This window comes from Eulemur rufifrons, chromosome 16 (genome assembly GCF_041146395.1).
Source record: "Eulemur rufifrons isolate Redbay chromosome 16, OSU_ERuf_1, whole genome shotgun sequence".
Classification (NCBI taxonomy): Eukaryota; Metazoa; Chordata; class Mammalia; order Primates; family Lemuridae; genus Eulemur; species Eulemur rufifrons.
Window position 1 is genome coordinate 19,795,989 of NC_090998.1, and position 15,280 is coordinate 19,811,268.

At 37.2% G+C, this 15,280-nt stretch overlaps 1 protein-coding gene across 1 annotated transcript in view; it reads right to left on the reverse strand.

The window, feature by feature from the left end:
* RECQL (RecQ like helicase) overlaps positions 1-15,280 on the reverse strand; it is a 31,283-nt gene that overhangs the window by 577 nt on the left and 15,426 nt on the right. The window contains exons 5-14 of the mRNA XM_069490185.1: positions 15,168-15,274; positions 12,137-12,335; positions 7,466-7,632; positions 6,545-6,626; positions 5,348-5,496; positions 5,137-5,254; positions 4,517-4,655; positions 2,356-2,447; positions 712-931; positions 241-370 (exon numbers count right to left, since the gene is read on the reverse strand). Of these exons, the coding sequence (XP_069346286.1) occupies positions 241-370; positions 712-931; positions 2,356-2,447; positions 4,517-4,655; positions 5,137-5,254; positions 5,348-5,496; positions 6,545-6,626; positions 7,466-7,632; positions 12,137-12,335; positions 15,168-15,274 (1,403 nt within the window). The remainder of the gene's footprint in view (positions 1-240; positions 371-711; positions 932-2,355; positions 2,448-4,516; positions 4,656-5,136; positions 5,255-5,347; positions 5,497-6,544; positions 6,627-7,465; positions 7,633-12,136; positions 12,336-15,167; positions 15,275-15,280) is intronic.

Consider the following 15,280-nt stretch of genomic DNA (forward strand, 5'->3'; position numbering starts at 1 on the left):
GGAGTCCTCATATTCCAAGAGGCTGGAAGCCCTAGTCTATGTTATAAGGCTAGTCTAAATTTTTCAACTTACTATCTCCCCTGAAAACAATGTTATATTTTCTCCCTTCCATACCCAGAATCTAAGAAGAAAACTGACTTCTCTCTTTTTGGGTTCAACTAGACCTGGATGCTTTTTCCCATAGTCTTTAATATACTTTTTTAAATATACAAAACTGGAAATTAATAGGCAGTCAGTTACCCTGAAACAGCTCTGCGCGGGCTTCTTTACTTGCATAGTAATAACATGGGCCTCATTGTTCAGAAGACTAGCTTTAGGTCCTATTTTCAAATACGAAATGGTAGCATAAGCTGTAAAACTGTAGTCTTCTCTGCAAAACATAAAGACCAACAATCAGGAGTCTCCTGAAGGAGTTACAGAAAACAAACTGAAATTTACCAAAGAAATAACTATATGTGCAATAATTTTAAATAACACATTGATTTGAAATAATAAAACTTAAAAGAATGTCAATACAATCTTTACAGAAAGTATTTTAGTTTTGTTCTTTTTTAACTTACAGTATCAATTAAAGTTTATTAGGTAATTATTTTCTATAGCATTTAAAAGTTCACATGAAATAAGTGCAAAACCATTTATTCTGTTGCAATTAAAAAAGAAGAAACAATCATACAGACAACTTGGAAGGACAAGAAATAGCTTTGTATATACTTAAGATACTGCTGTAGAAGAAAGTGTGCAATAATTTTCTCCAGGTCTTCACGGGGAAGTGTGGGAGGAACGACACTCTCTACTCTTAATTTTGCTGCACCCTTTCTCATCCAAGAATCAATCAGTTTCAATGGAGTGAGTTTTTCATCCAGTTCTTCTGCTTGCTTCAGGATTTTGATTAGATCTCTGCAATACTCTGTTACATTTTTTTTTTCAAATGCTGTAATGAAACAGACATGGATAAAGGCAATTGGGATTTAGAAATGAGGGCAAGGATAGGCTATCCTAAGTAGTTAAACTGGTTTAAAACTAGTTATCAATGTAAGCCACCCAAAACATTGAAATTTTTTTAATGTATTTTGAATTAAGACTAGGCTATTCCTCAAGTCTCTGTCACTAGACCAAGTTATAGTTTCTGCAACACATTGTGGGGTTTACAGTGATATGAAGAAAACAATCTGTTACCACAAGGCCTGCCATATGCCCTAGGAATCACAAAGTGTCCCCAGACATAATGACTAAATTACCAAGACGTATGCTTTATAGGGGAGTCAATCTATTCCTCATACTTACCTGATTTGTGCTCATTAAGTAAAGTCCTAAAAACTAGTATGGGTTCCTGTGTACTCTGATTTAGCCACAAGAATGTCCTGGACAGATATCCCCAATTTTTAATTAAGAGACTAGCACTCACTCGGATTTATATATCACACTCTTGTTAATTTGGTCAGTATAAGATAGTCTAATAAACTCATAAATTTATTTAGCCTCAAAGTTAAAAATGTAGTGGCCTCTACCCACCAAGGCATGGAACTCAGGTCTTGCATGAGGAACCAGTTAGTCCAGCTGTTCAAATATAATACATACACACAGGATGAAAAAAAGTTAAAATACAGTGCTAAAAGACTGCTCAGTTAATTTCTTATGAGTAGACAACCATTATCTGGACTAAAAATGATTCACTATAATCTCTATTTTGCACTAAATTTTCTTCCTAATCGATGACTGTAAAGTATTAGAGATTATCATAAGAGAAGTCTTTTCTGATGACATTTCTATTCAGAGGAATTATTTTCTTTCATTTCTTAAAAATTTCATATCCTCAGTATAGCAATATAAAATGTGTGCATACTCATGACTTTTCCTTTTATTTATGTTTGTTTTAAAACTTTGTGTTGTTATTTTTGAATCTGGAAAATTCTATTCACACTTCGTTAAATATTTTAAGTCCATTTGGAGGTATAATACCTCCCTCCTGTAGTCCTAGCTGTATATATAGTCTTGCACCACATAACAATGTTTCAGTCAACAACGACCACATATACGTGGTCCCATGAGATTATAAAACTATGTTTCTACTGTACTTTTTTATGTTTAGATACACAAATACTTACCACTGTACTACAACTGCCTACAGTAGTCAGTATAGTAACACACTGTACAGGTTTGTAACCTAGGAGCTGTAGGCTCTACCACATAGCCTAGGTGTGCGGTAGGCTACACCAGCTAGGTTCATATAAGTACACTCATGATGTTTGCACAATGGTGAGACCACCAAATGATGCATTTCTCAGAATATATCCCTGTAGTTAAATTATGTATGACTATATTAGCCTATAAAGGTTTAAAAAACAATGAACTCACAAATATCTTTACAGCAGTTATCACACATTTTGTTACATGCTTCTGAGTTCCATACTTCATCAAAATGTCGAGCTATCAATACACGGCGACATCTGCAAACATATTTAGAGATACAAATTATTAAATGATCTAATAAAGTTTTAAAGATCCCTATTTCAGAATACAGTTATATATTGTGTTAGTTTCCTTTTGTCTCCATAATGTTACCACAAAGTTGGTAGTTTAAAACAACAAATTTATTGTCTTACATTTCTATAGTTTATTTATTTATTTATTTATTTTTTTTGAGACAGAGTCTCACTCTGTTGCCCAGGCTAGAGTGAGTGCCGTGGCGTCAGCCTAGCTCACAGCAACCTCAAACTCCTGGGCTCAAGCGATCCTACTGCCTCAGCCTCCCGAGTAGCTGGGACTACAGGCATGCGCCACCATGCCCGGCTAATTTTTTTTCTATATATATTTTTAGCTGTCCATATAATTTCTTTCTATTTTTAGTAGAGGTGGGGTCTCGCTCTTGCTCAGGCTGGTCACGAACTCCTGAGCTCAAACGATCCGCCCACCTCGGCCTTCCAGAGTGCTAGGATTACAGGCGTGAGCCACCGCGCCCGGCCCATTTCTATAGTTTAGAAGTCTAATATAATTCTCACTGGGTCAAAATCAAGATTTCAGCAAGGCTGGCTTTCTCCTGGAAGCTCAAGGAGAGAATCTGTGTCCTTGCCCTTCCAGTTTCTAGAAGCTGCCTGCATTCTTTGGCCCCTGGTCCCCTTCCTCCATCTTCACAGTCAACAACAGTGGGTTGAGTCCTTCCTACATCACATTAATCTGACCTTTTCTGCCGCCTCCTTCTGCTTTTAAGGACCCATGTGGTTATATTGGGCCCACCCTGATAAACCAAAATAATCTCCTAAATTCCATCTGCAACTTTAATTTCCCTTTGCCATATAAGGTAAAATATTCACAGGTTCTAGGGATTAGGACATGGACATCTTTGGGGGGGCCATTCTGCCCACCACATAAGATTTTGTTTCCATATGCTCTTGATAAACACTGCTTAAGAAATTGAGTTTTATTTTTAAATTCAATATTTTAACTATTAGGAGAATATTCTTGACAGTAAAGCAGTTTCTTATGTTTCAAAATATCAATATGTGAGTCTGAACCCCAAAGTAAGCTTCCTGAGAGTCATCTGTTGGGCCTTTTTGTTTGTTTGTTTGTTTGGAGACATGGTCTCACTCTGTTGCCCAGGCTGGTGTGCAGTGGCATCATCATAGCTCACTGCAACCTCAAGCAATCTTCCTGCCTCAACCTTCCAAGTAGCTGGGACTACAGATAGGCTCCACCACACCCAGCTAATTTTTTAATATTTTGTAGAGACAGGGTCTCACCACGTTATCCAGGCTGGTCTTGAACTCCTGGCCTCAAGAAATCCTCCCATCTCCATCTCCCAAAGTGCTAAGACTCCTGTCATGAGCCACTGTGCCCAGCCTCTACTGGGTTTTTAAAGAAACTTTCATTTTCTCTTTTCTTTTAACTAGATTATTGTAACATCTATTGGAAAGAAATACTACTATCACTGTCCAGTTACTGCTTACCACTGCAACATTTTTGAGCCCTTCTTAAGTGACAAGCAATACGAGTACAAAGATGACTAAGACCAAGGAGCTATCGGGAAGCTATGTGGTCTAATTAAAAGCCACCTAAATAGATTTAAACTTATTTAAGGAAAAACTTTATCCCACACTCAATTATTTTATTGACATATTAGCTGGCAGGATGGCACAGGTTAATGAGCTTGACATTCAAAATGCCTATCTCACCATACACCTTTTCAAAATTATTAAAAGCATACAGCTGTATACCAGTGCCAGAGAAAAAAGGGTTCAACTCATTGTGTATCAAAACCTTCAATAAAAAAAAACAGTTTTGGAGGATTATCCCAAAGATAGACCATCTTTTCTTGGATTAAGGCAGGTCGTACAGGTTCATATACTGGTTCCCACTCTCAGACATCTGCTTTTATAGATTTGCACTTTGGTCTTACACTGAGGTATTTAGTAAGTACTCAAATAATTAACATATTTAGTAAGTACTCAAAGTAACGTCAACATTTTCGTATCATACTTGTCTTTGCCTTAAAAAAGTGATAAAAAGGCATGCGGCTTACTTGCTTATGTTTTGACAGTATGATACCATCTCATAAAGCTTCTGCTGTCCCACATTTTCCATCACCACCATTGAACTTACTCTGAATATATCTCCAAAGCCATAGTACAAAATACAGTCGGCTCTCAGGTCATCTCGACCTGTGGTGTGAGAAATCTTCAAATTGCATAATTGCTTTTAAAAATTCAAAACATACAAAAATAACATGTAAAATTAGCTGGCAGCGCTTCATACTACATGTAAAAATGTTAGAGATGTGACATTAATTTGTAACAGCTACCCTCAAATTTAAAAATAAATGACTAAATAGACATCAATAACCAGCTTTATTAAGTTAAAAAATAGTCTATAAATAATCCAGTTATTTAAGTTATAGATGTGAAACCACTAACTCAAAATTCAGGAGACAAACATGAACATCAGATCATCTTAGCACACATAAACAATTTATAACAATAGAACATAAGTAAAAATTTCTCCATATTTAAGTATGAAACTGCTAAGAATTCATTATTCTAAAAATACTATCCAATAAAGATTAAAAATACAGAATTACTAAACATTTATAATGCATTTTCTGGAACAGCTTTCAAAAAAATTCTGGATTTGAGTTCTACATACCTGCACGTCCGCTCTCTTGGTAATAATTTTCCATGGATTTACTTATTGAATGATGAATAACAAACCTCACATCTGGCTTGTCAATTCCCATACCAAATGCAACTGTTGCCACTATTACCTAAAATATTTTAACATTTTATCAGTTAATTAAATCAAGCTTAAATATTTTTAAGGATATATTAGGCTTCTATTGAGGATATTTATACTTAACCTGAATTTCATTGGCCGCCCAACCTCTATGAACCTGGGTCTTAACTTCTGGCTCCATATTAGCATGGTAAACACCTGCACGAATTCCCAAATTCTGTAAACTAACTGTAACTTGTTCAGAGTCCTTCTGAGAAAAACAATATATGATTCCTGCAGTAAAATATGTCCAGTTGTGAGATATATACGGTACATTCCTGGAATATAATTTTTAATACACACATACTCAAGACACTGATTAATACAATGCACAGGGAGGAAAAGAGTTATGAAAAATGTCAAAGCCTTGGACATACACTGATGTTTTGTTATAATGTAGGGTTCGATCCTCAGCTTGCTTTAGAGCAGACATGAGCACTGAGGTTCACGTTACCTATTTTTCTTTCCTCAACTTTATCTCCCACCACATAGTATTTCCCAAACTGATGTCCATAAGGTGTTAACAAGTATGCTGTGCAAAACGAGTTTCAAGTTCAAATAATGAGTTTGGGGGACACTGTATTGAACACAGTTAAACAGGCTTCTCGATGTTCAGGGCTGGCCAGAGTTTCTAAAGTGCTGATATCTGCTGTGACTCACCAGGCAGGATAAATAGCTGCAGCCTTTCTCAAACTTACTTGACCCTGGAACTTCTTTTGCCCAGGACACCCATTACTATCTCCTAAAAGTCTATAGAACAGTTTAAAATGCTACTTTTACACAAACTCTGCTTCACTAACGCCTGTCCAGTCATTAGTCCTAGAACACATGTATATATATTCTCAACTCCATCTATGCTTAACCTATGCAATATGTATTACTGAATTTATTTCTTTAATGTGTCCTTTACTGTAAGGGACTATATTTTATATCCCTTTAGAACATCAGTTGCTTAACCCTCTATCTCGTACACAATGGATACTTAACTAAATATGTGCTGTTGACAATCACCATTATGTCATCAGATCCATTCTACAGCAATTAAGTGTAAATAAGCAAAAACAAATCAGACAATTTAAGGCTTATTATCTGTGGCATAAGCAAATGTCACACCCAGTTTCTTATGATCACCAAGTGAATTAACTTTATCACATTTTCACATATCTTCTGCCGTACGTTAATATTTTTTGGTGTTCATTTATCAGTCTAATTATCAGTGTAACACTAGTTACTTTTTGAAAGTTATCTCTCAGTCTCCAAAGTTGGCTTGTTTTTATATTACCTGATTGCCCTTTGTATCTCCCATTAAGGAGCTTTACAATATCCTCAATAAAATCTTCAATGTTTGAGGGCTTCTGCCGAACCTAAAAAAAATTAACTTATTAAATTAAAAAGTAAATGAATGAGCACCATCCAAGTAGCCATCTACTTACAATTTTCAAGGTGCGGTTCTTTCATGAGCGTAGTGTTTTTTTTTTATTACTCTTTCAGTTGTGTCATAGGCCTCAACCCATCTGACTCATCCCTGCCACCTCCCAGACTCTCTTCTTGATCCTCATTTTTTAATTTACCAGAGAGGAGGGGCCACAGAAGCAGTCAGTAACTAGTAAAGATGGAGACTTTTTTATTTTCTGGTGCTACTTTTATAGAAACAAAAACATAAATAACCCTTCAGTGAAAACTCAGAAAAACATTAAATTTATTCTTAAAGGAGTTTGGAAAGAATGAAAAGACAGCTGTTAGGTTATCTTATTTTCAAGTTTATGTATCAAAATCTAAATAGAGAGTATTGGCAGATCTTTAATAGCATATTAATATTTCTATTACTTGGTAATTAATTTCAGTGGAGATGTCATTAGGGTCCTTGGTATCACTCCATCTTTTCCATCCTTGCACAAAAAAAGGATGAACATATATTTAGCAAATATATGTGACTTGCTCATATCTTTTATAAAAGATAGTATATCACCTAACAAGACAGTGTTTTCTATTATTTAACCTAACAAAGGATAGCCCATAGAAATATGCAGCACAACAGATAAAGGAATAAAGCACTAATTTAATGAATCTGCTTATAATTACCTCCTAATGTTAAAAACTTATATATATATAGTTAACTGTTATGTAAATAAACAGTCAAAAGGTAGAACCTCTCTGCTGTCATTCTTCACAAAAGGAATGAATTGACATAAAAGTTACATACCTCATAATAAAGATTCGGCCGATTAAAAGAAGCAGTAAAAGTAAAACAATTTTCAACACCCAAAATTTTCTGAGCATCCTTCAAAACATGGTTTGTTGCAGTTGCAGTCAGCCCAATTAGTGACGTGTTAGGGAACTGCCGCTTTAATATACCAAGTGACTTATAATCTGAAAAAACAAACAAAGTGACCCTCTTTCTATCCTTTAAGGATTAAATTACACCTTTTAACATCATGCAGGTAATCAATGTCTACCATAATTTTATTTCCATACCTATCTATAACAGTGAATTTGAAGCTGCCTCCTAGCCTTTTTGAATAAGCAGGCTTCATTATACTTTTTTTCAGAAACATTATTCTTGGCCACAGGTAGAACTAGAGGTTGAAGAGAGGGAATACTAGACATTCCAGCAAGCTGTGCATTGGTCTACACCTGCTGAACAGGCGGTTAAAGAGACAGTGGGAATAGCTGTCGTGTTTGTATATTACAGCTGACTAAAGATAAAAGAAGCCATCAGCCAAAACCCTTCTACCACTTCATGTCATCCAGGAGTGGCAAGTGCGGACCAGAAAAAGCTTGGTAAAGGCATTGCCTTTTATATAACCTATTTCAGGAAAACCATTTTGGGCTCACACTTGTCATATACATCTAAAGCACTAGATAAGTTGTCCTTAATCTCCCTTAACTACTTAAACTATTTAGAGGAAAGTGAAAAAGAAATATGGTAGAAATTGCTAAGTGCAAAGGTTGAGGACTACTATGAAAACAAAGAGGAAAAGGCAACTGCTTGGGAAGTTGTGAATATTTCAAGGAGGTAACATTTGAGTTCAGTCTTAAAGAATGAGCACAAGTTCACTAGGAAGGGAAGAAGAGGAACATCCGGGAGAGGAAACCACATATACACTGCAAACACATTGAGATGAAATTGCTCAGGATGTTCAGATTCCAGCGAGCAGTTCAGTGGGGCCCAATCACAAGGTGTTATGCTGGATGGATCTATCATCCCATCCATTAAGCTGGGAATTTTATGTCCCAGAATCCCTTTCGCTGTCAGGTTCCAAATTAGAGCTGATCTAAAGGAGAAACTTGTGTGAGACTTGGAAGGCAGAAGTGGGCCAGCTGCCATTACTCCTTGAAGGTCCTTCTGGACAGACAGGATGATGCACGGAAGTGCCCAGCCAGTTCTGGCTCACTCTAGTTCTTTTCCACTCTAGTTCTTTTCCACTCCTCTTTCAGCACTTGCTCCTAACTGCAGGCCTTGCCGACCAACAGCAGACCCACAGAAACGACACCTACTCAGAGGAAACAGCTTCCCAGCAACCTTTCCACAAACTTCCCCTTCGTGGTCCCCCTTGGCACTGAGCATGCCAGTTGCAGGTTCCCCCACAAGCTCTGGTTTGTGTGCACCAGTGCTTCAGGATCAGTCAGCGACTTTTCTCTCATCCTGCAACTCATATTGGGATATGGAGGAGGCAGGGGTGGTAAGGAGGAAAAAGGAAGAATCCTAGATTCCTCCATTCATCAATAGGTAAATGTTGAACGCCTTTTTGATTATGTGCCAAGTATGTCTCTAGGCACTGGAGATAAAACTGTGAACGAGACAAAGATGCTATGCAAATGTAGCTATAATTCAAGCCCAAAACCAGATAATACAAAGAGTAAACCAATAAATATGCTATTATCAGAGAGAAGTAAGTGCCCATATGATAAGCTCAGTGCAGCTAGAGCTTAATGAGTGAGGGAGGAAAAATCAGGTACACAAATAGGAAAAAATCACATAGTACCGTGCGGGCCCCAATGAAGAACTCTGGATTTTATTCTAAGCACACGGAGAAGATGCTGGGTAGTTTATGTAGGGAAGAAAAATGATTTGATTAATATTTACAAAAGATCACTTTGGTTGCTGGGTGGAGAATGAACTATAAAAGGGCAAGACTGGAATCCAAGACTAGGTAGGGTCTGCTGCTGCAGGGGACCAGAGGACAGGTGCCCAGCTGGGCTTGAGAGACAGCAGCACAGATAGAGAAGTGGCTAAACTTGAGATTCATTTGAGAGGCAGAGCTGGCAGCACTCAGCGGTGGACTGGACCTGCAGAGGTCGGATAAATCAAGGATGATGAGTCACATATTAGGTTGTTTCTTCTCAGCTCCAACTCTACCCTTCTATACTCCGCTTTGGGATGCTGGGGCAGGGACTCTGCACACTGCACGGCAGCTTTGCCAGCTGGCCCTAGAGGGCAGACTCCAAGGCTGGGGGAGGAAGAAGGGTCTGGCTCCTTCCCGTTTGCTTCCTGCAGGCTTGCTTGTGTTCCCGTGACTGTCAGTCACCCCAGCAAGGCTTCTCATCCCTGCAGCACCACTGTCTGTCCTTAGGAGCAGCTGAATATGGCTGGCAGTTTTCCCAACCTTTGGAGAACCAGCTTTATCACAGGTCCACCCCAGCTCTGCCCGTACCAGGAGATTCCAGCACCGGGGAGCCAACGCCTCCTCACAGGTCTGCCAGTTCCACAGGGCCCCTCCTCTGTGTGGCTTAATCTTATTAGTTCCGATTGTCCCAGCCCTACAGATGGTAGTTGCTTCCTCCAGTTTTTAAGTCCATGGTATCTTAGAGTTTTCTTTTTACTTTTTCCATTATCTATTTAACCACTTTTTACCTAGTTAACAATTCTTTATGTAAAATTCTTTGTGTTCAAATAATTCATATGGTTTCTGTCTCCTGACTGGACCCTGAATGATAAAGATAATTGCTAAAATTTTGACTTGAGCAAATGTGAGAATATGTGGATGATTTTCTAAGGGAAGACTAAAGCGGAAACTGCTCAGGAGGAGTGGGGAAAAGGAGAAAGGCAGGAGGAGGGAAGAAAATCAAAAGTTCTTAGGACATCGAGCAGAGCGATGGGAAAAATAGTGATGCCCGGTTGCATGACAGAAGGGAAGAGAGCAATTCTTTTGGGGGGGATTTAGTTTTGGTCCTACTAATTTAGATACACATTTCCAATAAACAGCTAGAAATACAAAATGGAAGTTCAGAAGTTAAGATATGGGAATAATGTTTTACAGCTTGGCAACAGATCCAGAGAGACTATGCAAGTCAAGGTAATAAGCAATGGTAATAATTCTAAGTGATCACACCACTCAGGTTGCAAAAATGGGGCAAGAGTAATAAATCAGGTGCCTTCAGGGGGCACCAGGTAACAACTGTATCAAGTAATCTGGTTAAGATAGTGGGGTCCTTAGTAGAAAGGAAAATATACATCCTGTCTAAGACATTTAAATCAAATTACAAAAAAGGTAGAGAATTCAGTCTTCAGGCCGCAAGCTCACTATCCCTGGAGAAATGTAAGAAAAGGTAACAACTGAGATCAGAACCCTAGAGAACATTAACATTTAAGGAGAAGACAAAGGAAGAAGAGCAAATGAGATGGGAATGGAAGGGAAGAAATTCAACAGTGTTATACTGTAGGAACTACAGCAGGAGACAGCGGCAAGGTGAGGGTAGACGTCTGAAATGCTATTGAAGTGAAGTGGGAAGAGGAATGGAGATGGCACCACTGGATTAAGCCACTAATGGGTGGGTCATCAGTGACCTCTGTTTCAGGAGTGTAGTGGCAGAAGCACAATTCAATGAATTTAGAAAGGAATAAAGGTGAGAACTGAAGACGGTGAGTTGAGAAGTTTGATGGAAAAGGGAAGAACAGAAATAGGACAATACCATAAAGGGGTGCAAAAGGCCAGACGTGCGTTTTAGTTTCTGTTTTCAGGGAGGGGATAAAAGAGCCTGAAGGTGAACGAGCGAGGAACTTGGCAGAGCAAGGAAGGAAGGCAGGAAAGGGTGAAAGCAGGAATGGGGAAAGCAGAAGTCTGGATGGGTCCAGCAGCTGGGTCTGGCACGATGCTCAAAGCGCATGGGTCAAATGGCCAGGCCGTCCTGGACAAGTACAACAGAAGTGTGTGGCACGGCACAGAGTCTGGACGGGAAAAAGAGTTGCCACTGTGTGGGAACAGGAGCCATAGACAAATAAGCTGGGATTAAAAGCGGGACCCAGGAGGTCCCGATGAGTGTCAAAAGCTTAGAAGGAAAAGAGGTTGAAGCCAGGGAGTAGGATTTTTGAATTTAAGGCTTTTTTGCACAGATTAATTCTGAGTAACATGCCTTAGTCTATGACAATAGGATTAGGTTGGTGGAATGAAGAAAAGGGTTACTAAAGTATCTCATAGAACTTTAACACTGAAGACTTGGGTGTGGATGCTAAAGACACTCAGAACGATGACTAAAGAAGACAACTTTGAAGCAAACTCCTCAACAAATGTGAGGTGGTACCTAGGGGTCATAAATGCCACCGTGATGTAATGACATTAGGTGGTAAACATACATTTCAAAAGATAAAGACAATTAGACCAAACACTACCATGGGGAATAAGGAGCCTGAAGATTCTGCCTCTTGGCCCTTCTCAGAATAAGGCAAGAGAAAATGAGTAATAATGGTTGGTCATCACAAATCTGAAACAAAATGAAATTCAAAACACTCTGGTCCCAAGCATCTTGGATAAGGTATACTCAACCTATAGTGACCTGAGAATAATTTAAATGGAAGCAGAGATTTCCATCACGTCAACCTAAGCAAAAACATGGTCCCTAACACCAGGGAGTTTTCTAGATAAAACATACATACCAGGTCTGAAATCATGTCCCCACTGACTACAGCAGTGAACTTCATCCACAGCAATTCGAGTAAATCTCCTTGCCTCATAGGCTTTCTCTAGTCTTGACATAAACATTTTGCTTTTTGCAATTTTCTCTGGAGTCACATAAATGAGCTTTAACTCGGAGTTTTTATTTACCATTTCAGCATGAACCCATTTCACATGCTCCTATTACAAGGCAAAATAGATACAATGAGAGTAGAATTAAGCTAGAAGACTGCAATAATTATTGGTAAATGAAGACATTCATTATTCAAAAGCAACAGCCTTGGGCCCTTCTAGAAGCAGATGTTTAATTCATCGAAACTGAAACCATGTCTTAGCACTAAACTTCATGGCAACTGTAAAAAAGCATTCTAGTTATTTATTAGCATCCAAATTGTTGGGGATAAAAGAATGATCTCACTTGACAAAAAAGAGAACAAAAAAATGAACATGAAAAGACACTATGATAAAGAGCATTTATTCCATGTAGCCATAATTCCAAATTGTTCATAAATTCCAAAATTTGAGCTAAATGTAATAGTTATAGTAATAAAGGTAGGTTTTATTAATTTTAACATTATATATAATCACTTTATATATCTGGGAACAATTTGTTCCTTATTATCTATTTTAATGATGCTATCAAATCTACTTATCTCTTTATTTAAATATAAACATCATGGGATTTTATAAAGCATTAATTAAATTAAAATTTCCTGATATAAGATATATATACTTATGTACATAATACAAATAAATCTTAAGTGGAAAGTTATTAGGTTCTTAGTGCTCCGATATAATTCTACACAATATTTAGCACATTAGATGTCATTTTTTCTCTCTAACCTAATTAGGACCAAAAAAGTATAAAAACACGATGGCGAATGAGATAGAGACTATCAAAACTGCTTTCCTCGTCCCAGCAAAGCAGCAGTCTGTTCACTCCTGGAGATGCTCTAGGATCCAAATGTCCTTTGTTTCTCTCTCCAGCTTTTCAAACAGTAGTGATATGGCATGAAATTATAATTATCTGCAACTTTCTAAGCTACTTTCTATTATTATAACTTACTTTTTCAGTTTCAAGAAAGTCCATTATTAGGAGGCAATTTTCCCCACAGGATACATTCCATTGAATGAGAGAACAGTTATAATAGGATAACACAGAGTCAAAATAAAACAAAAATATGTGGGAAAACTAAAGGAACCAGGACTTCTTACAGATATGGCTGATTCCAGGTCTGGGTGGGAAATTTTATCTTACTATGAAAGAAAGCAAGGAGTCAAAAGCTATGGGGACAAAAGATTCAGGGGCCAACTTAAAAGGCTCTAACTGACCAAAGATAAGACCATTTCAGCATAAAAAAATAACTATGGACTAAAATACATCAAATATGTTAAAAACTAGTAAGTTTATAATGAAACTTGGGGGAAAAAAACAAAAAACCACTTTTGGAGAATGCTAGAAAACCAACTCTTTCTGAAAACTGGTAAAGAAAGGAAAAATATCAAGCATTTTCATCCTGCAAAGAGTTAATGAGGAAAAAGTTAGTCTCTGTAGAAAAAGTCTAGCTAATATATGCAGAAGGAGGGAATGAATTAGAGATCACCACTGTGTAGCTCCCTAATGAAATACTGGCTCTCAGGTTGGCAATAAGCATCAGTGGCTGCTGAAGCCATTAGATGAAAAGCTGGTAATTACAGATCAGGCGGACATCACCCAAACCTACTGGTCAAGCTTAACGTCACAAAAAGATAACCAGGTACTATGTATCTCCTGAGTGATACCACAGGAAGTATACCCCTGCCAAGAAAAGAAAAAAGAAAAAGTCCAAACACAATCAAGCCCTCAGATCTAACTAAAAGGAATGAGTTAAACAACATCACAAGGATGCAAGCAGGAAAATCCAGAATATAGGAAGCTACAGGACAATTAACCTGGTTTCTTCAACAAATAATTTGCATGAGAAACAAAACAGAGATAAGGGGAACCTATGATTATATTAACCAAATACAATACAATGCATGAGTATAATCTGGACCATGACTTTTTAAAAAACAAAAAATAAAGAGAGAGAGAAATTAGAATATTTTTATTTGATTTGATGATTTTAAGGAATAGATATTAAATTTTTTAGATGTGATGATCACATTGTACTTATCTTTTTTTTTAAAGTTAGAGATACATGCTGAAGAATTTATAATTAAAATACGATATCTGGGATTTGTTCTAAGTAAATAAACCGAGGAAGAGAGGGTAGGGAAAATTGGGGGTATACGGTTGAAAAAAGATTAGCCATATGTTGATAACTGGTACATGGCAGATAATAGGTAGATGTCAGTTTTGATACTATTCTCTGTACTTTTGTATACTTTTGAAGATTTCAATAATGTGCTTTTTAAAAAAGAATAGCTAATTAATGCTTTATTCTACAGATAAGACAGTTCATTCCCAAACAGAAGAAAATCCACAAGTACAGGTTATCTTCTTAGTAATCAATTTTTTGTATTTGATTATATATTGAATAATTAGAAATCTTCCTCCTATTTTAGAATGGATAATACAAAATGGGTCAGCAAATGTTTTTTGTAAAGTGCCAGACAGTAAATAGTAGGTTTTGTGGGTTAGAAGAGTCTCTATCAGAACTACTCAACTCTGCCTTTACAGTGTAAAAGCAGCCATAGACACTATGTAAATGAATGACCATGGCTGTGTTCCAATAAAATTGTATTATGGACAGAAAATTTGAATTTCAAATAATTTTCACATTTTCCAAAACATTATTCTTTTTTGATTTTTTTAGCCATTTAAAAATATAAAAACCATTCTTAGCTCATAGGACATATAAAAATAGGTAGTCAGCCAGAACTAGCCCATGAGCAGCAATTTGCAACTCCTGATATAAATAGTAACAGTTCATAATTTTATAAGCAACTCAACTTCAGCTAAGGCTCCTACTTCAGTGAAGAGTTTAAATTTAAAAATTAAAAAAAAAAAAAAAAGCCTCAGAAGCATACCTTAGAACTGGAAGCATTTAACATGGTAGCTGAAATTCCCAGTTGTTTTAAAACCATTAATTGGTCTTCCATAAGAGAAATCAATGGGCAAATGACAAGTGTAAAACCTAAAA